This window comes from Anabas testudineus, chromosome 19, assembly GCF_900324465.2.
Source record: "Anabas testudineus chromosome 19, fAnaTes1.2, whole genome shotgun sequence".
NCBI classification, from domain to species: domain Eukaryota; kingdom Metazoa; phylum Chordata; class Actinopteri; order Anabantiformes; family Anabantidae; genus Anabas; species Anabas testudineus.
Genome location: NC_046628.1, coordinates 16,425,552 through 16,438,009, shown reverse-complemented (window position 1 = coordinate 16,438,009; position 12,458 = coordinate 16,425,552). Strand labels below are relative to the sequence as shown.

Below are 12,458 nucleotides of genomic sequence, written 5' to 3'. Positions count from 1 at the left end.
CAAACAAAACAGACAGAACCAGAACAGAAAAACTGAAATTGGTCAAACCACCAAATGTGATTTAAAGTTTTCATTATTTTAATGCAGCAAGTATAATATGCTTCATTATTCCTCAGTTACTTTGTTTAAAATGAGCACAACTCAACTTAAGCAAACAAACCAATAAAATCCCTGTTTTGTACATTAGGTTCGGTACGAAAATGATGTGCTAATTATTGTGATGATAGCTAGATTAACTTGCACTGTCCTTCAATGCCATCATAATAGTTCTTTAATTGCTTGTAATTGCTTCTCAGCAATTAATCAAATGTTTACAGTGACTTCACACACAGACACTAATGATGTAGGTCCAGACAGCTCCTGAATTCAGCCCCACACTCTCCCTAGATGCCGAGTTGCTGGCGTTGACCCAGGAGCAGGATTAAAGCAACACACAGACACCGGATTAGGAAGCTGCCATTTTCACGTCATCTGGGAAGAAGTTAACTTTAAGGTCAACATACTTCTGACTCTTCAAGATACAAGCTGTCGAGCCTGTACCTGTGCTCAGTAATTTGTTCCAACATCCTCTAATGGTCACTTTATGTGTAAAAGTAACAACAAATGTCTATTTGTTCTGAATGTGTTTTGGTTGTTTCTAATCATCATCCTCTTCCATCAGTACACCTATCACAGCCAGGCATCAATTGTATTGTTCTGAAATGAAGAATAAAACCACACGTCGACCTTGTTGCAGAAATTCCACTTCTTTCTCCTGCTGTCTCCCTGACACCAACAAATCAGATTTATTACCACAGAAATCTGGTATTTCTGGCAATAAAGCGACCTAACCCTTGTTAAGAGAGTAACATTGTGCCGGCACAGTGAGCTCTCATCTCTGGTGAGTGAAGGCCATCCGTGTTTCAATAGCGCTCAACTCCCAACAAATTATCTATCCATCCATCTATCACGGTTCTACGGTTCTGTTGCAAAGTGCCTTCATTAAGAAATAAGTCAGGTCATTTCCTATATTTGTTATTGTAAAGAAAAAAAATGTGCCACTAAGCCAAGCTCAGTTGTTCCAACTTAAGATAAAAATAGTCACATGTATGTGTTTTCCAAATGGGAATAAACACTGCATTTTGTTGGGACTATTTTCTTCTGTGGATTAATTCATAGCTGGTGCTGAATATTTAGAATAGCACAGTGTAGAGTATGTGTGACCAAGTACAAATTACATGGTACATTGTACATGGTAATGGAGGAACGTCAACCAGGACAACACTGGGGTTTTGGTTGTGTGTTTGTTAATATTTGAGGATATGTTAATAAAAAACTGTGTATTCAGAATCTAACAGGTTTTAGTGGCTCCATACAAAGTCGACAGACAGCTTGCATTTACATGCAAATTGAGGGCAAAGATGTATATGTGTGAAGTGAATTTTAACTTAAAGCAAAAAAGTAAAAAAATATATAGTGTGCTCACAGTTCCCATGGCTCAAGACTTCATCAGTATGTTTTATAAGCAAACAGATTAGGTGGAGTAGAGGAGTGGAGGGAAATAACAGACAGAGGTGGAGTTCTAATGTTGAACTCACAAACTCACAAATGGGCTCTTCATGGACAAATGTTTTCACAACCTGTCCAGTCTGCAGCTTTCAGCTAGGCTGGTACCAAAGGACGGTGCTGTTCCAACTGGGCATACACAGTTCAGCCTGCAGGAAACTTCCACAAGCTGGCCAATCCGAACACAATGGGATGAGGGGAGTGGGTCCTCGTGCTCCTGTCAGTTTGCTCTTAATAAAGTGAATCTTGTAAGCACTGCCATTTTCCCATTTCCCATTATCGTGGATGAATGAATGCTGAATGTGTTAAATTAGAAAACACTAAGTCTCTGCATTCCTCAGTTCTGTGTTTTCAAAGTTCTGACACCAGTGAGGAAAAAAAAGAAAGACGTATAAAAGAGACATAATAGACGGCTGCACTCCAGAGAAGAGACCTTGTGTGGCTTCTGCACGGCTGCTTTATGCTGTACAATAACTCATGAGACTGTTTTTAGCTTTGTCGTCTTTGCTCTGGGTCATCTTTTCAGCAGAATTTATTGGTTATTTAGCTAGCATAAAAAAAAAAACTGAACAGTCGTGTTGTTGTTGGTATCGTCAGTTTTTAGACTCCCTAATTCACTGCAGTTCCTAAATATAAACATAATTCAATTAAATTAAGGGCTGACTTGTATTTATTCAAGCTGTGACAAGCAGTAATGACAACTGACATGTACATTAACATGGGTTCATTATTGATCATCAGTGTCGGTGGTTATGTGTGTAACAATCAATCATGTAGATCTGGAGGTGCGAAGCCAAGACAAATTCGGTACCGGCTAATAAATCTACTGATTGGTAGACAGAATATCTTTATCAGCCTTTATTCAAGCGCTCTGCTTTAAAAGAAGAGGCCACAGTAACAGTAAGAACCAGGAATTAATCACACATGATGAAGCATAATTAGCTTCTAGGCGTCAATGGGATGTTTGGCTCCAACTGCTCTAATTTGTGCCAAGATACATTATAACTGGAGTCAGATGTTTCTCTACAGGTTGGCCAAGTCGTGGTTGATCACTGACTTAGACAGTAGGTGTGAACAGAACTTTCACAAAGCCGATCCCAGAGTATGTCAGATGTCAGACGTCTCTCCAGTACTAAATGCAGGCCTCGATCAGCGGTCGATCCAATGATGTCCAGAGCTCATCAGTGTGATTCTTTATGTGTCAAGGTTTCTGCAGAGTTCACAAATTATATTTAAAACACTGGACAAAGATTCATAATTACCAAAAAGAAACTCAGAAACCTCGCAAAGAGAAACTCAAAACATCTACAAACAAAACACTAGGGATGCACTAATCTGCTATTAATATTGATTCTGATTCAGTCTAAACAACTAGATCAACCTAGAAAGTACAATTAAATTTTGATTGGAATTGTAATTACTGTTTGGACTAAATGTATACAAGGTCATTATGATTTCTACTTATTTTTAGGTTGCTACCAGTGCACAAATATTTATTTTATAGTAAATAAATAAATAAATACATTCATCTATGTGTTGATTTTCTTTTTAAAAGTTGAATTCAAGACAAGATTCTTCCACAAAGCCAAGAACACAGTTTTATTCATTCAGCAGTTTCGGCTTTAGGCATCAACTGATATTAACTCCAGGTATCGGTATTGGCACAGAAAAAGTCAGATTGGTGCTTCCCTATTCAAAACACCCACACAGAGACCCAGCATTTCCACAGAGACGCAGAAGACCACAAAAAAATCTCAGCTACCACAAAGAGAGACAAAATAACTTCACTGACGATACAGCAGGCGTGGGGTGTCTTTTATTCTTTGTGCTCTGGGGCCTGTTCTCTTAATCCATCCATAGCTATATCTAGATAAACAGCAGATAATTAATGGACGGATGAATGGATAAAGCACTTTACAACTATGATTCTGTCTGTAGAAATCTTCAGTAAAACACTATACATATAAAACTCACACTGTCTCAGCCATCATCACCTTTCACTGTCGTTTAACAGTTGGAAGCTTTTCACTCAGCACTTTGTTGTTATAGCGTGCTGATTTGACACTGCACTAATTCAAATACTGACTTCCACATGTGGGTAATTAACATGACTTAAAATTCAGAGCTCAGGTGTAAATGTTGTGTGAGAGACTACATTATTTCACACACACCACGAGCTTTTGGAAATATGAATTCTCCTCTTAATTAAACTAAAGTGTCGGTGGAACTCAACTCAACGTTTGAGCAGCTGTTGTGGGAGCAGCTCGCTCCTGGGATCTCCGTTGCAACTTTTGAAACTCATCTCACTCCACTTTGAATTTGGAGGGAATCAGGCTAGCAGACCAAGACTTTAGAAAAGTCCTCAACAGGCCTCTGGGCTGCTCTGACCTAGATTTCAGAGCTCTGTGTGGCTTCTTGGCTTGTGTCCATGCCCGGTCACCAACACAGCACAATCATAACCTGATCTGATGCCACCGAGCCGCAGTTTGTTTCAGCTGCACTGCAACAAACAAAACAACAAAGCTGCTTTTTCTGCCATGTGATCAAACATGAAAGAGATTCTACAGCCCAAATTATATTGTTTTGTTTTTCTCTTAAATTCATTTTTTCCTTATTTAGCTGAATTATGGTGATGACACAGAAATTCATCAGTAACTTTAATTTACAGTCTCTTGTGCAGTCTTGAAATGACTTTTTGAATAAATGAAAACATCTATTCTCAGAAAGTCTACGAGCCACTGTGAAGTGTTGTTTACATTTTGACAGTTTTCATATATTAAACCAAGATGAAAATGTCACCTATCAAGCCGTCATTATAAAACACTCATTTATCCACGCTACATGTATAATAATACATGAGAACAACTTATTTACATTGATAAATAACCTTTTATGCATCTATGCGTTTCTACTTTCTTCCAGCAATATGCATCACACCATGAGGCCACATAAGGCAGTTGGCACAGAGTAGTTTCACAGAATAAAAAGGAAAATATCTACTGCATTCAACTTTAATTTAAAATACAGCAAACACAAACATGCTTTCCTCAGATTTGTTTAGTTTGACAGTGCCCTTCACCAACTCCCGTTGTCTTAACTATTAGCTGTCTTCATATTATACTGCAGTCTGAAAACAGCCTGAACACTGTTTATTATTATTCTAAATTGAATCCCAAAGATGCCTCCTACGTAAAATCTTGAGACATAACTCTACTCAGGTAAGCTACTCAGTCTGAATATTTGAATTGTGAGAAAGATCAGCTATTCTCTTGGTAAAGTTCAGAGTGGATGATTGACAGTTTGTTTAATAAAGATAAAACAAAAACCAATTTGTTTTCTTCACCAAATTTCCCTCCAGCACTCCAGAGGATTAATAAAGTATCTATAAAGAAATACAGCATTGTGGCTGTATGCCTCCACCAATGAGCAAATGTCTGTCCAGACTCCTGTTCCAAGAAATGTATGCATGAGTCTAAGCAGATGTTTGTGCCAGATGGTAATGTGCCTTCCAGGTGTTTGAGATATAGCATTGATGAGAAAGGGACGTACATGAGGTCACAGTGACGTTGACCTTTAACCACCAAACTGATTAATTTATCCTTAGTTTGAAGAAATTCCTTCAAGGTGTTTGAGACATAACATTAACAAGAACAGGATAAACATGAGGTGACTGTGATCTTGACCTTTGACCTATGGCCACCAAAATCTAATCAGTTCATCATCGAGTCTAAGTTGACATTTTTGTCTAGTTTGAAGGAATTCCTGCCCACCGTTCCTTAGATATCACAAGAACTGGGTGGGCGTACAAATGAATGCACAACCTGAAAACATAATTGCCTCTGGCCCAGACTATGACATAAAGAGGCATAAAGAGTGATCAACTGAGCACCTTCCTACCTGAGCACCCTAATCCAGGTCTACAATCTCTTTCAACCACTGCACAGTGTCAGGTAGTCCCTACACCAAACAGAAAAAAAAATCCCAAGCAAAGCTTTTCAGTTCAGTGATCCCACAATGAAGGAGCTCTCAACTCTGCTCGCTCAGCAGCATCACTCCCAATATACATTAAACTGTAATTAACTCCTCCACAACTTCTTATGCACATAAAACAAACAAATAACTAAACCTCTCTTTCTCATCTGACAGTTGCAGTTCACAAAAAAATTTATATTTCTGCTTGTGGCTTCCAAATATCTTCTCCTCGACTTTGGATAAGTCTCATATTCATGACATCGAGTTTTAACATCTGACTGAACACCATCACAGCAGACTGATAAATTTTCAACTTACATTCATTTATCACCAGCTGACTTTCTGCCTTATTCTTGCAAAAGAATAACGCAGTCAATGATTATTCTTTAAATGAACAGGCTTTAGCTTTTCACTCTGATGCTCCCTCACATAAGAGCCTCGTTATTACAAGCTAAAACATGCGTGTTGATATCATGCGCTTGTCGCAGGTTCTTGTCAGAATGATAGAAACAATATAAATGTTTTTACTGCTGATAAATGTAAAGTCAACCACCCATTGTGTTATAATCCCTAATAAGTCTTACTATTGACACCAATTTAATCACCACCTTTTTTTTCTCCCCTTAAACTGGAAAGACAAACATCTTTCGCTAAGTCACTCCAACAAATAATTTAATGCACCAACAAGCTGGCATTTTTTGGAACATAAAACCTGTCTCATCTCACACAAACAGGCCCCCTATGCACCGTGACTCAGTGATTACTGCCTGCAATATTTCTCAATCACTTGAGCTGAAATCCCAAAGCGCACATATGCACAGAGGCAGACAGGGGCTTAGAGAGATGAGGGGAGAGAGAGAAAGAAGAGAGAAACAGCAAGAGAGGGATGAGCAGAGACATGCATGTCTGACCTGCATGCCAAGTAGCCATCTTTGTACCCACCCTCTTATTGCCCCCCTTCACTCACAGTCCGCTGTGCTTCCTCTCCAACCCAAACCCATGTGCACTCACTCAAGCACCGATACACTTGTGTTTGTGCTTACACATAATTCTTGTGTTTCTTCTCACCTACACAAGCATCACAACATGCATGAACACACATGCATGCAAACACATTGCTGCGACAGCACAGACACACCTGGACAACACCTGCCTGCTTGGGAATAAATGGACCCTTTCGCTAACACACAGGGAGGAGAAAAGGAGTTGTGCGTTCACCAGGTCAACCTAAGTTGACATGTACGACACAAACAAATGCATCCACGTACGTTAAAAAAGATGCGCGCACACACTCCTGCACTTCACATCACTCCATCATCATTCATGCAGCAACTGAAGCGTCACAGTCATGGCAGCATCACAGAGGAATGCCGAAATGTCTCAGCTGAGGATGCAAGGACGTGGTTAGAGAGGGTTACCGTAGCTACTTAATGAGCACGTCGGCCGCCTGGTGCATCCTCCCGCTCCACATGCCTCCCTCTTCCTCCTCCCCCCTCTCCATTTTTTTTTTCACTGCGGCTCTGTGTCTTTCCCGTGCCCCGAGGATCCGCCAGAGTCCCCCCTTCGTCAGTACCCCTGTAGTAGCGCCTAAGAGGCGGTTAGCATCCCTTCCTGCCCCTCCTCCTACTGTCCTCTCTCACTCTCTTTCCCTGGCTCTCTCCCCTGCTCCTCATCCCCTGACAAACGATAAGAAAAAAAAACACCCCCTCCTTCCTTCACCGTCTCCCTGTCGCTCGTTCTCTCTCCTGCTGCTGTTGCCTCTCACTCAGAACAGCGTGTGCCTCTTTCCAAAGCCCAGGCATTGCCGACCATATGATATCACTCAGTTGCCTTATATGGGAAACAGTGGGTTGCCATGACGACAGCAGACTCCACCTGTTTCCCTATCCTCTCGCTCTCTCGCCGCCTCACTCCACCTTTTCCATCAGGAGATAGATGGTGCGGTGTAGGTAAACAGACGGCACATGGAGAGGTACAGTAAGAGAGCAGAGCAGAAAACCTAAAGACAGAGTTTAACATTTTTGGAAGTAGGTTCTTTTACTTTTCTCTAAGAATTAGCCGAGAAGATCGATCAAGGTTATGTCTGGGTTTAAAGTACAGAGCTGGGGCCAGAAGAAAGTCTTCTTTCTGAAGTAAAACTATACCTTCAAAAACCTCTAAAGCTCAAACAACATGGTAAAAATAACCTTTTCAGTCTAAACTTGCAACCTGGATCTGACCATGTGTAGTAAAGCATGATAAAGTTATAATTATTAATTTCTTGTCATTCTCTGGGTTCACTTTGGACTTTTGAAAACACTTTATATCAACTCAAATTACTCTCTCACTGTTGAATCCCTCCACAAACCAGTCAAGTTGCAGTTTATCTGTCCAGACTCAGAGACTAATCTAAAAATCCTGCGATACCGTGTCGGTGAGAATAACGGAATAAAAACTGTATCTCATCTGAGATGGTATCTTCCAGATTGGAAGTGACTAACTCTCGAGGAGCAGGGTTGCCCACTTCTGGTTGTAAGTCTTCCCAAACAGCTGATGTCACAGGGATTTCGCTGCCCTTGAACAGCCAAGATGAACTAGAAACCTGACTTAAGTGCTGTGAGCGAGCTAAAACTAAATGACATTTTAATAGTGCAATTAAAATTATTACAGGAGGGAGCTGACAAATGTTTTTCAATTTGCCTTTATCGATCGGGAGATCCTTGCCCAACTTGGTCAGCTAGTCCTCTACAAACCCCAGGGCTGGAAAGATTAAATAATGGATACTTTATTAATGCCCTTGGAGAAATTCGTTTAGACAGGAAGCTGCAGAGGTACTTCGACATGCATCCACAAAACATTATGTTGCTGCTTCCACCAAATGTGACTGTGCTTCTGTTAACAGTAAATGATTATAATGGGACCAACACATCAGTCACTGCTGATTGGTTAGCACAGAAATACTCAACACAAAACTGCAGTAAAGCTTTGCTATCTATGCTACAGTCTGCACAGTCAAGTCCTGAGCAAATAAATAAATGGATCCAGCATTCAACTAAACTCTCTCTCTTTATATCTGTGTCCATGTGCAGCTAGACAAACAAGACTGAATGTGATGACTTGTTAACTTTAGAGGAAAACGCAGATATTTCCCCTCGAGTGCTGAGCTACACCTTTAAGCTACCCAGAGAAAAGCTGTTCTGTTTGACCATCTGTCGCAGGTGACAAGTCAGAGCATGTGATGATTGATGGCAGAATAAAAGGGAGAATATGAAGCGAAGAGAGGCAGGGAGGAAAGAGATTTGATGGAGCGGAGAGTTTAATATTTCACATTCTGACATTTTCTCACTGTTTCACTTGAATCCATTTCACCATATTCTATTGCTGACTCTTTGAGATAATAACCACAAAAAAAGTGTCCATTACTGACCCCGCAAGTCGGTCATGAAAATGCCTCCACTGTGTGTGTGTGTGTGTGTGTGTGTGTGTGTGTGTGTGTCTGTCTCTCTCTCTCTAAAACCCCAAAGGCATCTCGCCACATAATGTGCCTGTGTGGGTTTCCCAGCCCACCGATGTGTTGTTATCTCCCAGGAAAAAACTGAAAGCACTCAGAGAGCTCAACCCCCCGAGGCTGCACTCTCCTCTAGATTTGTAACTGTATAAAAATCTGGATCTGCATAAATTACATGTAAAGATAGACAATCATGTTAGATACATTTACATTAATTATTCATTGAAGAAGTAGTTCAGCAGGTGATAATATGAAATATTTCCTATGTCTCAACATAATGAAATCCAGAATATGTTGTTCCAACTTTAGATTTAACCGTTAAATGATTACAGAGAGTAAAATTGTAATCATGTGGGTACCTGACTGGAAAATTGTCAACCTTTGCTTTAGGGCCTTTCCACTCAAGTATGTTTAATATAGCTTTTTAAAAACTATAACAAACACAAAACAAAAGCATCTCCTCTGTGGTAGAGTTATTTAAAAACCACTAAATTCAGATCTTTACTGTGAAACAGTCTGTGTACTGTAGCAGTTGTTTTAGTACTATATCACCAGTGGTATCATCTTATATGTTCTATTAGCCTGTATGCTGCTGGTTCACACATTTATTGCCAGTTTAAAAATAGAGAATGAGTAAAATGTTTAATGCTACCGTGGCTCCTTTGATAGTTTTCAGTATGCGTGGTGTCTTCTCTTAGTATTCTCAAAGGACTGTGCGCTGCGTGCTCTGTACATCCTGATTTACTACAAAAGGAACTGCAGCTATAACTGATGTTGGATATAAATAAGTGGTTCATGCCTACCAAGGTAAACTGTACTATTACACGTGATTAGGGTTCTGTATGGTGCAGGAGGATCCTACATATCAGTGACTCTCAGGACGATTCTAAGAAATGGAATAATCCCATTTCCATTAGTTTTTATGGAAATTAACCAAGTGTGTGTAAGATGTGTTGGTTATTAAGTCAAAGTCATTACATACTAACAAGGATTTCTGTGACCACCACTAATGCAGTGACAGTAATGATCGCGTTACCATGGCAACACATTAGAGCATCATTTGTCAGGTATATTAACAGGGAAGTCACCTGTCGTCCAGCAGCAGCGGAGCCCTGCGACATGCTCCCGGGGCTGTTGGAGTACTTGTTTTTCTGGAGATCCATCAGGGCGTCTCGCTGGCGTTCGATGTCCGCCTTGTGAATGCTGTTCAGGGCCTCCAGGCTCTTGGCGGCCACGGCGTTGTGACGGCGGTCCAGCGAGGATGACGTGAACCCCCCGTTGGTGTTGTCGGGGAACCGCCGGGCTCCGCGGCCGCCACCGGCAGCCAGTGTGTGGTAATCCCGCGGGAACTCGGCATCGCCAGCAGAGATCATGGGACCCTTTCTCTTCTCTCGACCTGCAGCAGAGTGGAGGTTGTAGGAGCAGGATGGGGGTTTAAAGAGAAGAGAGAAGACGAGGAGAGACCGTGAATGACTTAGCAGTGAGACCTGATACACTATATCTAGAACACATAATTTTCTATGTTTAAGAACATTAACTTGACTTTTACTGCCAACAGTTTTCCATAGAATACTATAAATTTCTAGGCTGGTTCTCTGTATTTCAGGCAGCCATAATTTCTCCTTACTTCATCACAGTGTAGGTAGAAATACAGTATGTTTGAAAGGAAAAGTAGAGCTGCAGGAAACAATTAGACTGGACCAGGTGTCAGGTTTATACATAACTCTTTCAAGACATAATTGTTTTTACTTGCAACAATTTCACATACTACTTGGAAAGGCCACAATTAATTAATTAGCAATATCTGTAAATATCAAGTCTGCAAGTGAATTATATATATAATAATAATAATAATAATAATAATAATAATAATCATAATCATAATAAAAGCTGCAGCTGCCTGGTAACAGAGAAACCAACCTAGAAACATTAAGAAATAATCGTCAGTGATTTAAAGTACAATCATGACTGTGTGTATTTGAAATAAGTATATGTGCCTAAATATTAGCATTAATTAAAAGAATATATGAATCATCTAGGAAGTCCATCCATGCTTATAAACAGACCACCAATTTTTAGTTGCTGAAATCCAGTGTCAACGTGAAAACATACATTCAACCTTACACACTTCTGTACAGTATGTGTTTTATGTGTGTATCCTCATGTGTTGTGGTGCTTTAAATAGCTCATTACACAGTAAATAGGTGACTCATTTGGTGCCGATGTCTCAGCACACAGTGCACTGTGTAAACACACAGTCGTTAGTAGGTTAGACCTTGAGGCACGTCAAGTGAGCAGCAGTCACAGTGTTAATGTGAGAACAATGCTCCATCCAGGCTGATTCTGTCCTTGAGGAAGAAGCACAGTATATTAATGTCTACAAGAATCACAGGTTGTCTTAGTTTGTCTCTTGTGACTCCTCAAACACTCAGTGTGTGTAAATTTGTATAAGGTCCTATACACAAATACAAACACGGGACCATCATAAAGTTACAAACACACCTCTGGATAATATACTTGTGAAAACAGCTCCAACATCTGTCTATTCCAACTACAGGGACTATCCAGGGAGCCCTAAGGCAAGAAAAAAATAAAAAATAAATAAAAAAACTGTGGTGCAGAAACGTCCCCTGCTATATGACAGTAGAACCGTCTCACAGATGTGTCAAATTCATTCAAGGAAGAGTGACATAAATGGGAATGATGTCTTCGTGCATGGGAATGGTTTAGTGCCCTCTTGTGATCACTGAGACACAAAACACGCTCAGATACTGATCAGTTAGTGAGTGTGCCGTTACAAAATCGTGAACCGTTTATTCACTTGCACAAGCTGAAAATCAAAAGTCACAGAAATCATCTTGGAAAGTAATATTCAGTGAGAGAGATTATCCAGTACCTGTGCCTGTCCTTCCCTGTCAAGAGTAGAGACCTAGAAATGTGTAGTACATGTAGAGTATTAGTAGAACGGGCAGATAAAGCAAATCTCAGTAAATAATTTAACAACGTATATTTAGTGGCGTTGCTTTCAGGAGAAGATAAGATGCAGAGATACGAAAACTGAGACTGTTATTTTAACCAAATATTCAGCATCAGTCTGATCAGAGGTGATATGTTTGATTTTTAGTTGTATCCGGAACTTTCCCTTGATTATACTACAGTGTGTACTGTAACCTGATATTAGGATGTGCACAACAAGCTTTTGGTATTTTAAAAGGTGCAAACTGTAAATTACCTGTAGTGTTCCAGGGGACAGAGAGTCTCATAAATTACTGTTCCGTGTTATAAGGTGCTTTTATCATCTGTTGGGCTGCAAAGATGCACCTTAAACTTCATTAGTTTGCAATTAAACTATGTGAAAGTCAGGCACCAACTACAGTAAGTGATCCCCCACATACAGTAGACACTATAGTAGAAACCTATCAGAGGTCATGTATAAGTGTGTTCAAGCACTGCC

The 12,458-nt window shown here is 40.2% G+C and overlaps 1 protein-coding gene across 7 annotated transcripts in view; it reads right to left on the bottom strand.

Annotated features, from left to right (window-relative positions):
- The window catches only part of zgc:114120 (uncharacterized protein LOC619267 homolog), a 78,582-nt gene that overhangs the window by 41,115 nt on the left and 25,009 nt on the right, over nucleotides 1–12,458 (bottom strand). For 6 of the 7 annotated variants that reach the window (XM_026352240.1, XM_026352241.1, XM_026352244.1 and 3 more), the window contains exon 2: nucleotides 10,093–10,400. In XM_026352240.1, the coding sequence (XP_026208025.1) occupies nucleotides 10,093–10,377 (285 nt within the window). In that variant the 5' untranslated portion in view covers nucleotides 10,378–10,400. Of the gene's footprint in view, nucleotides 1–6,935; nucleotides 7,026–10,092; nucleotides 10,401–12,458 lie in introns of those variants that run through there. The other variant, XM_026352247.1, reaches the window with a different exon arrangement.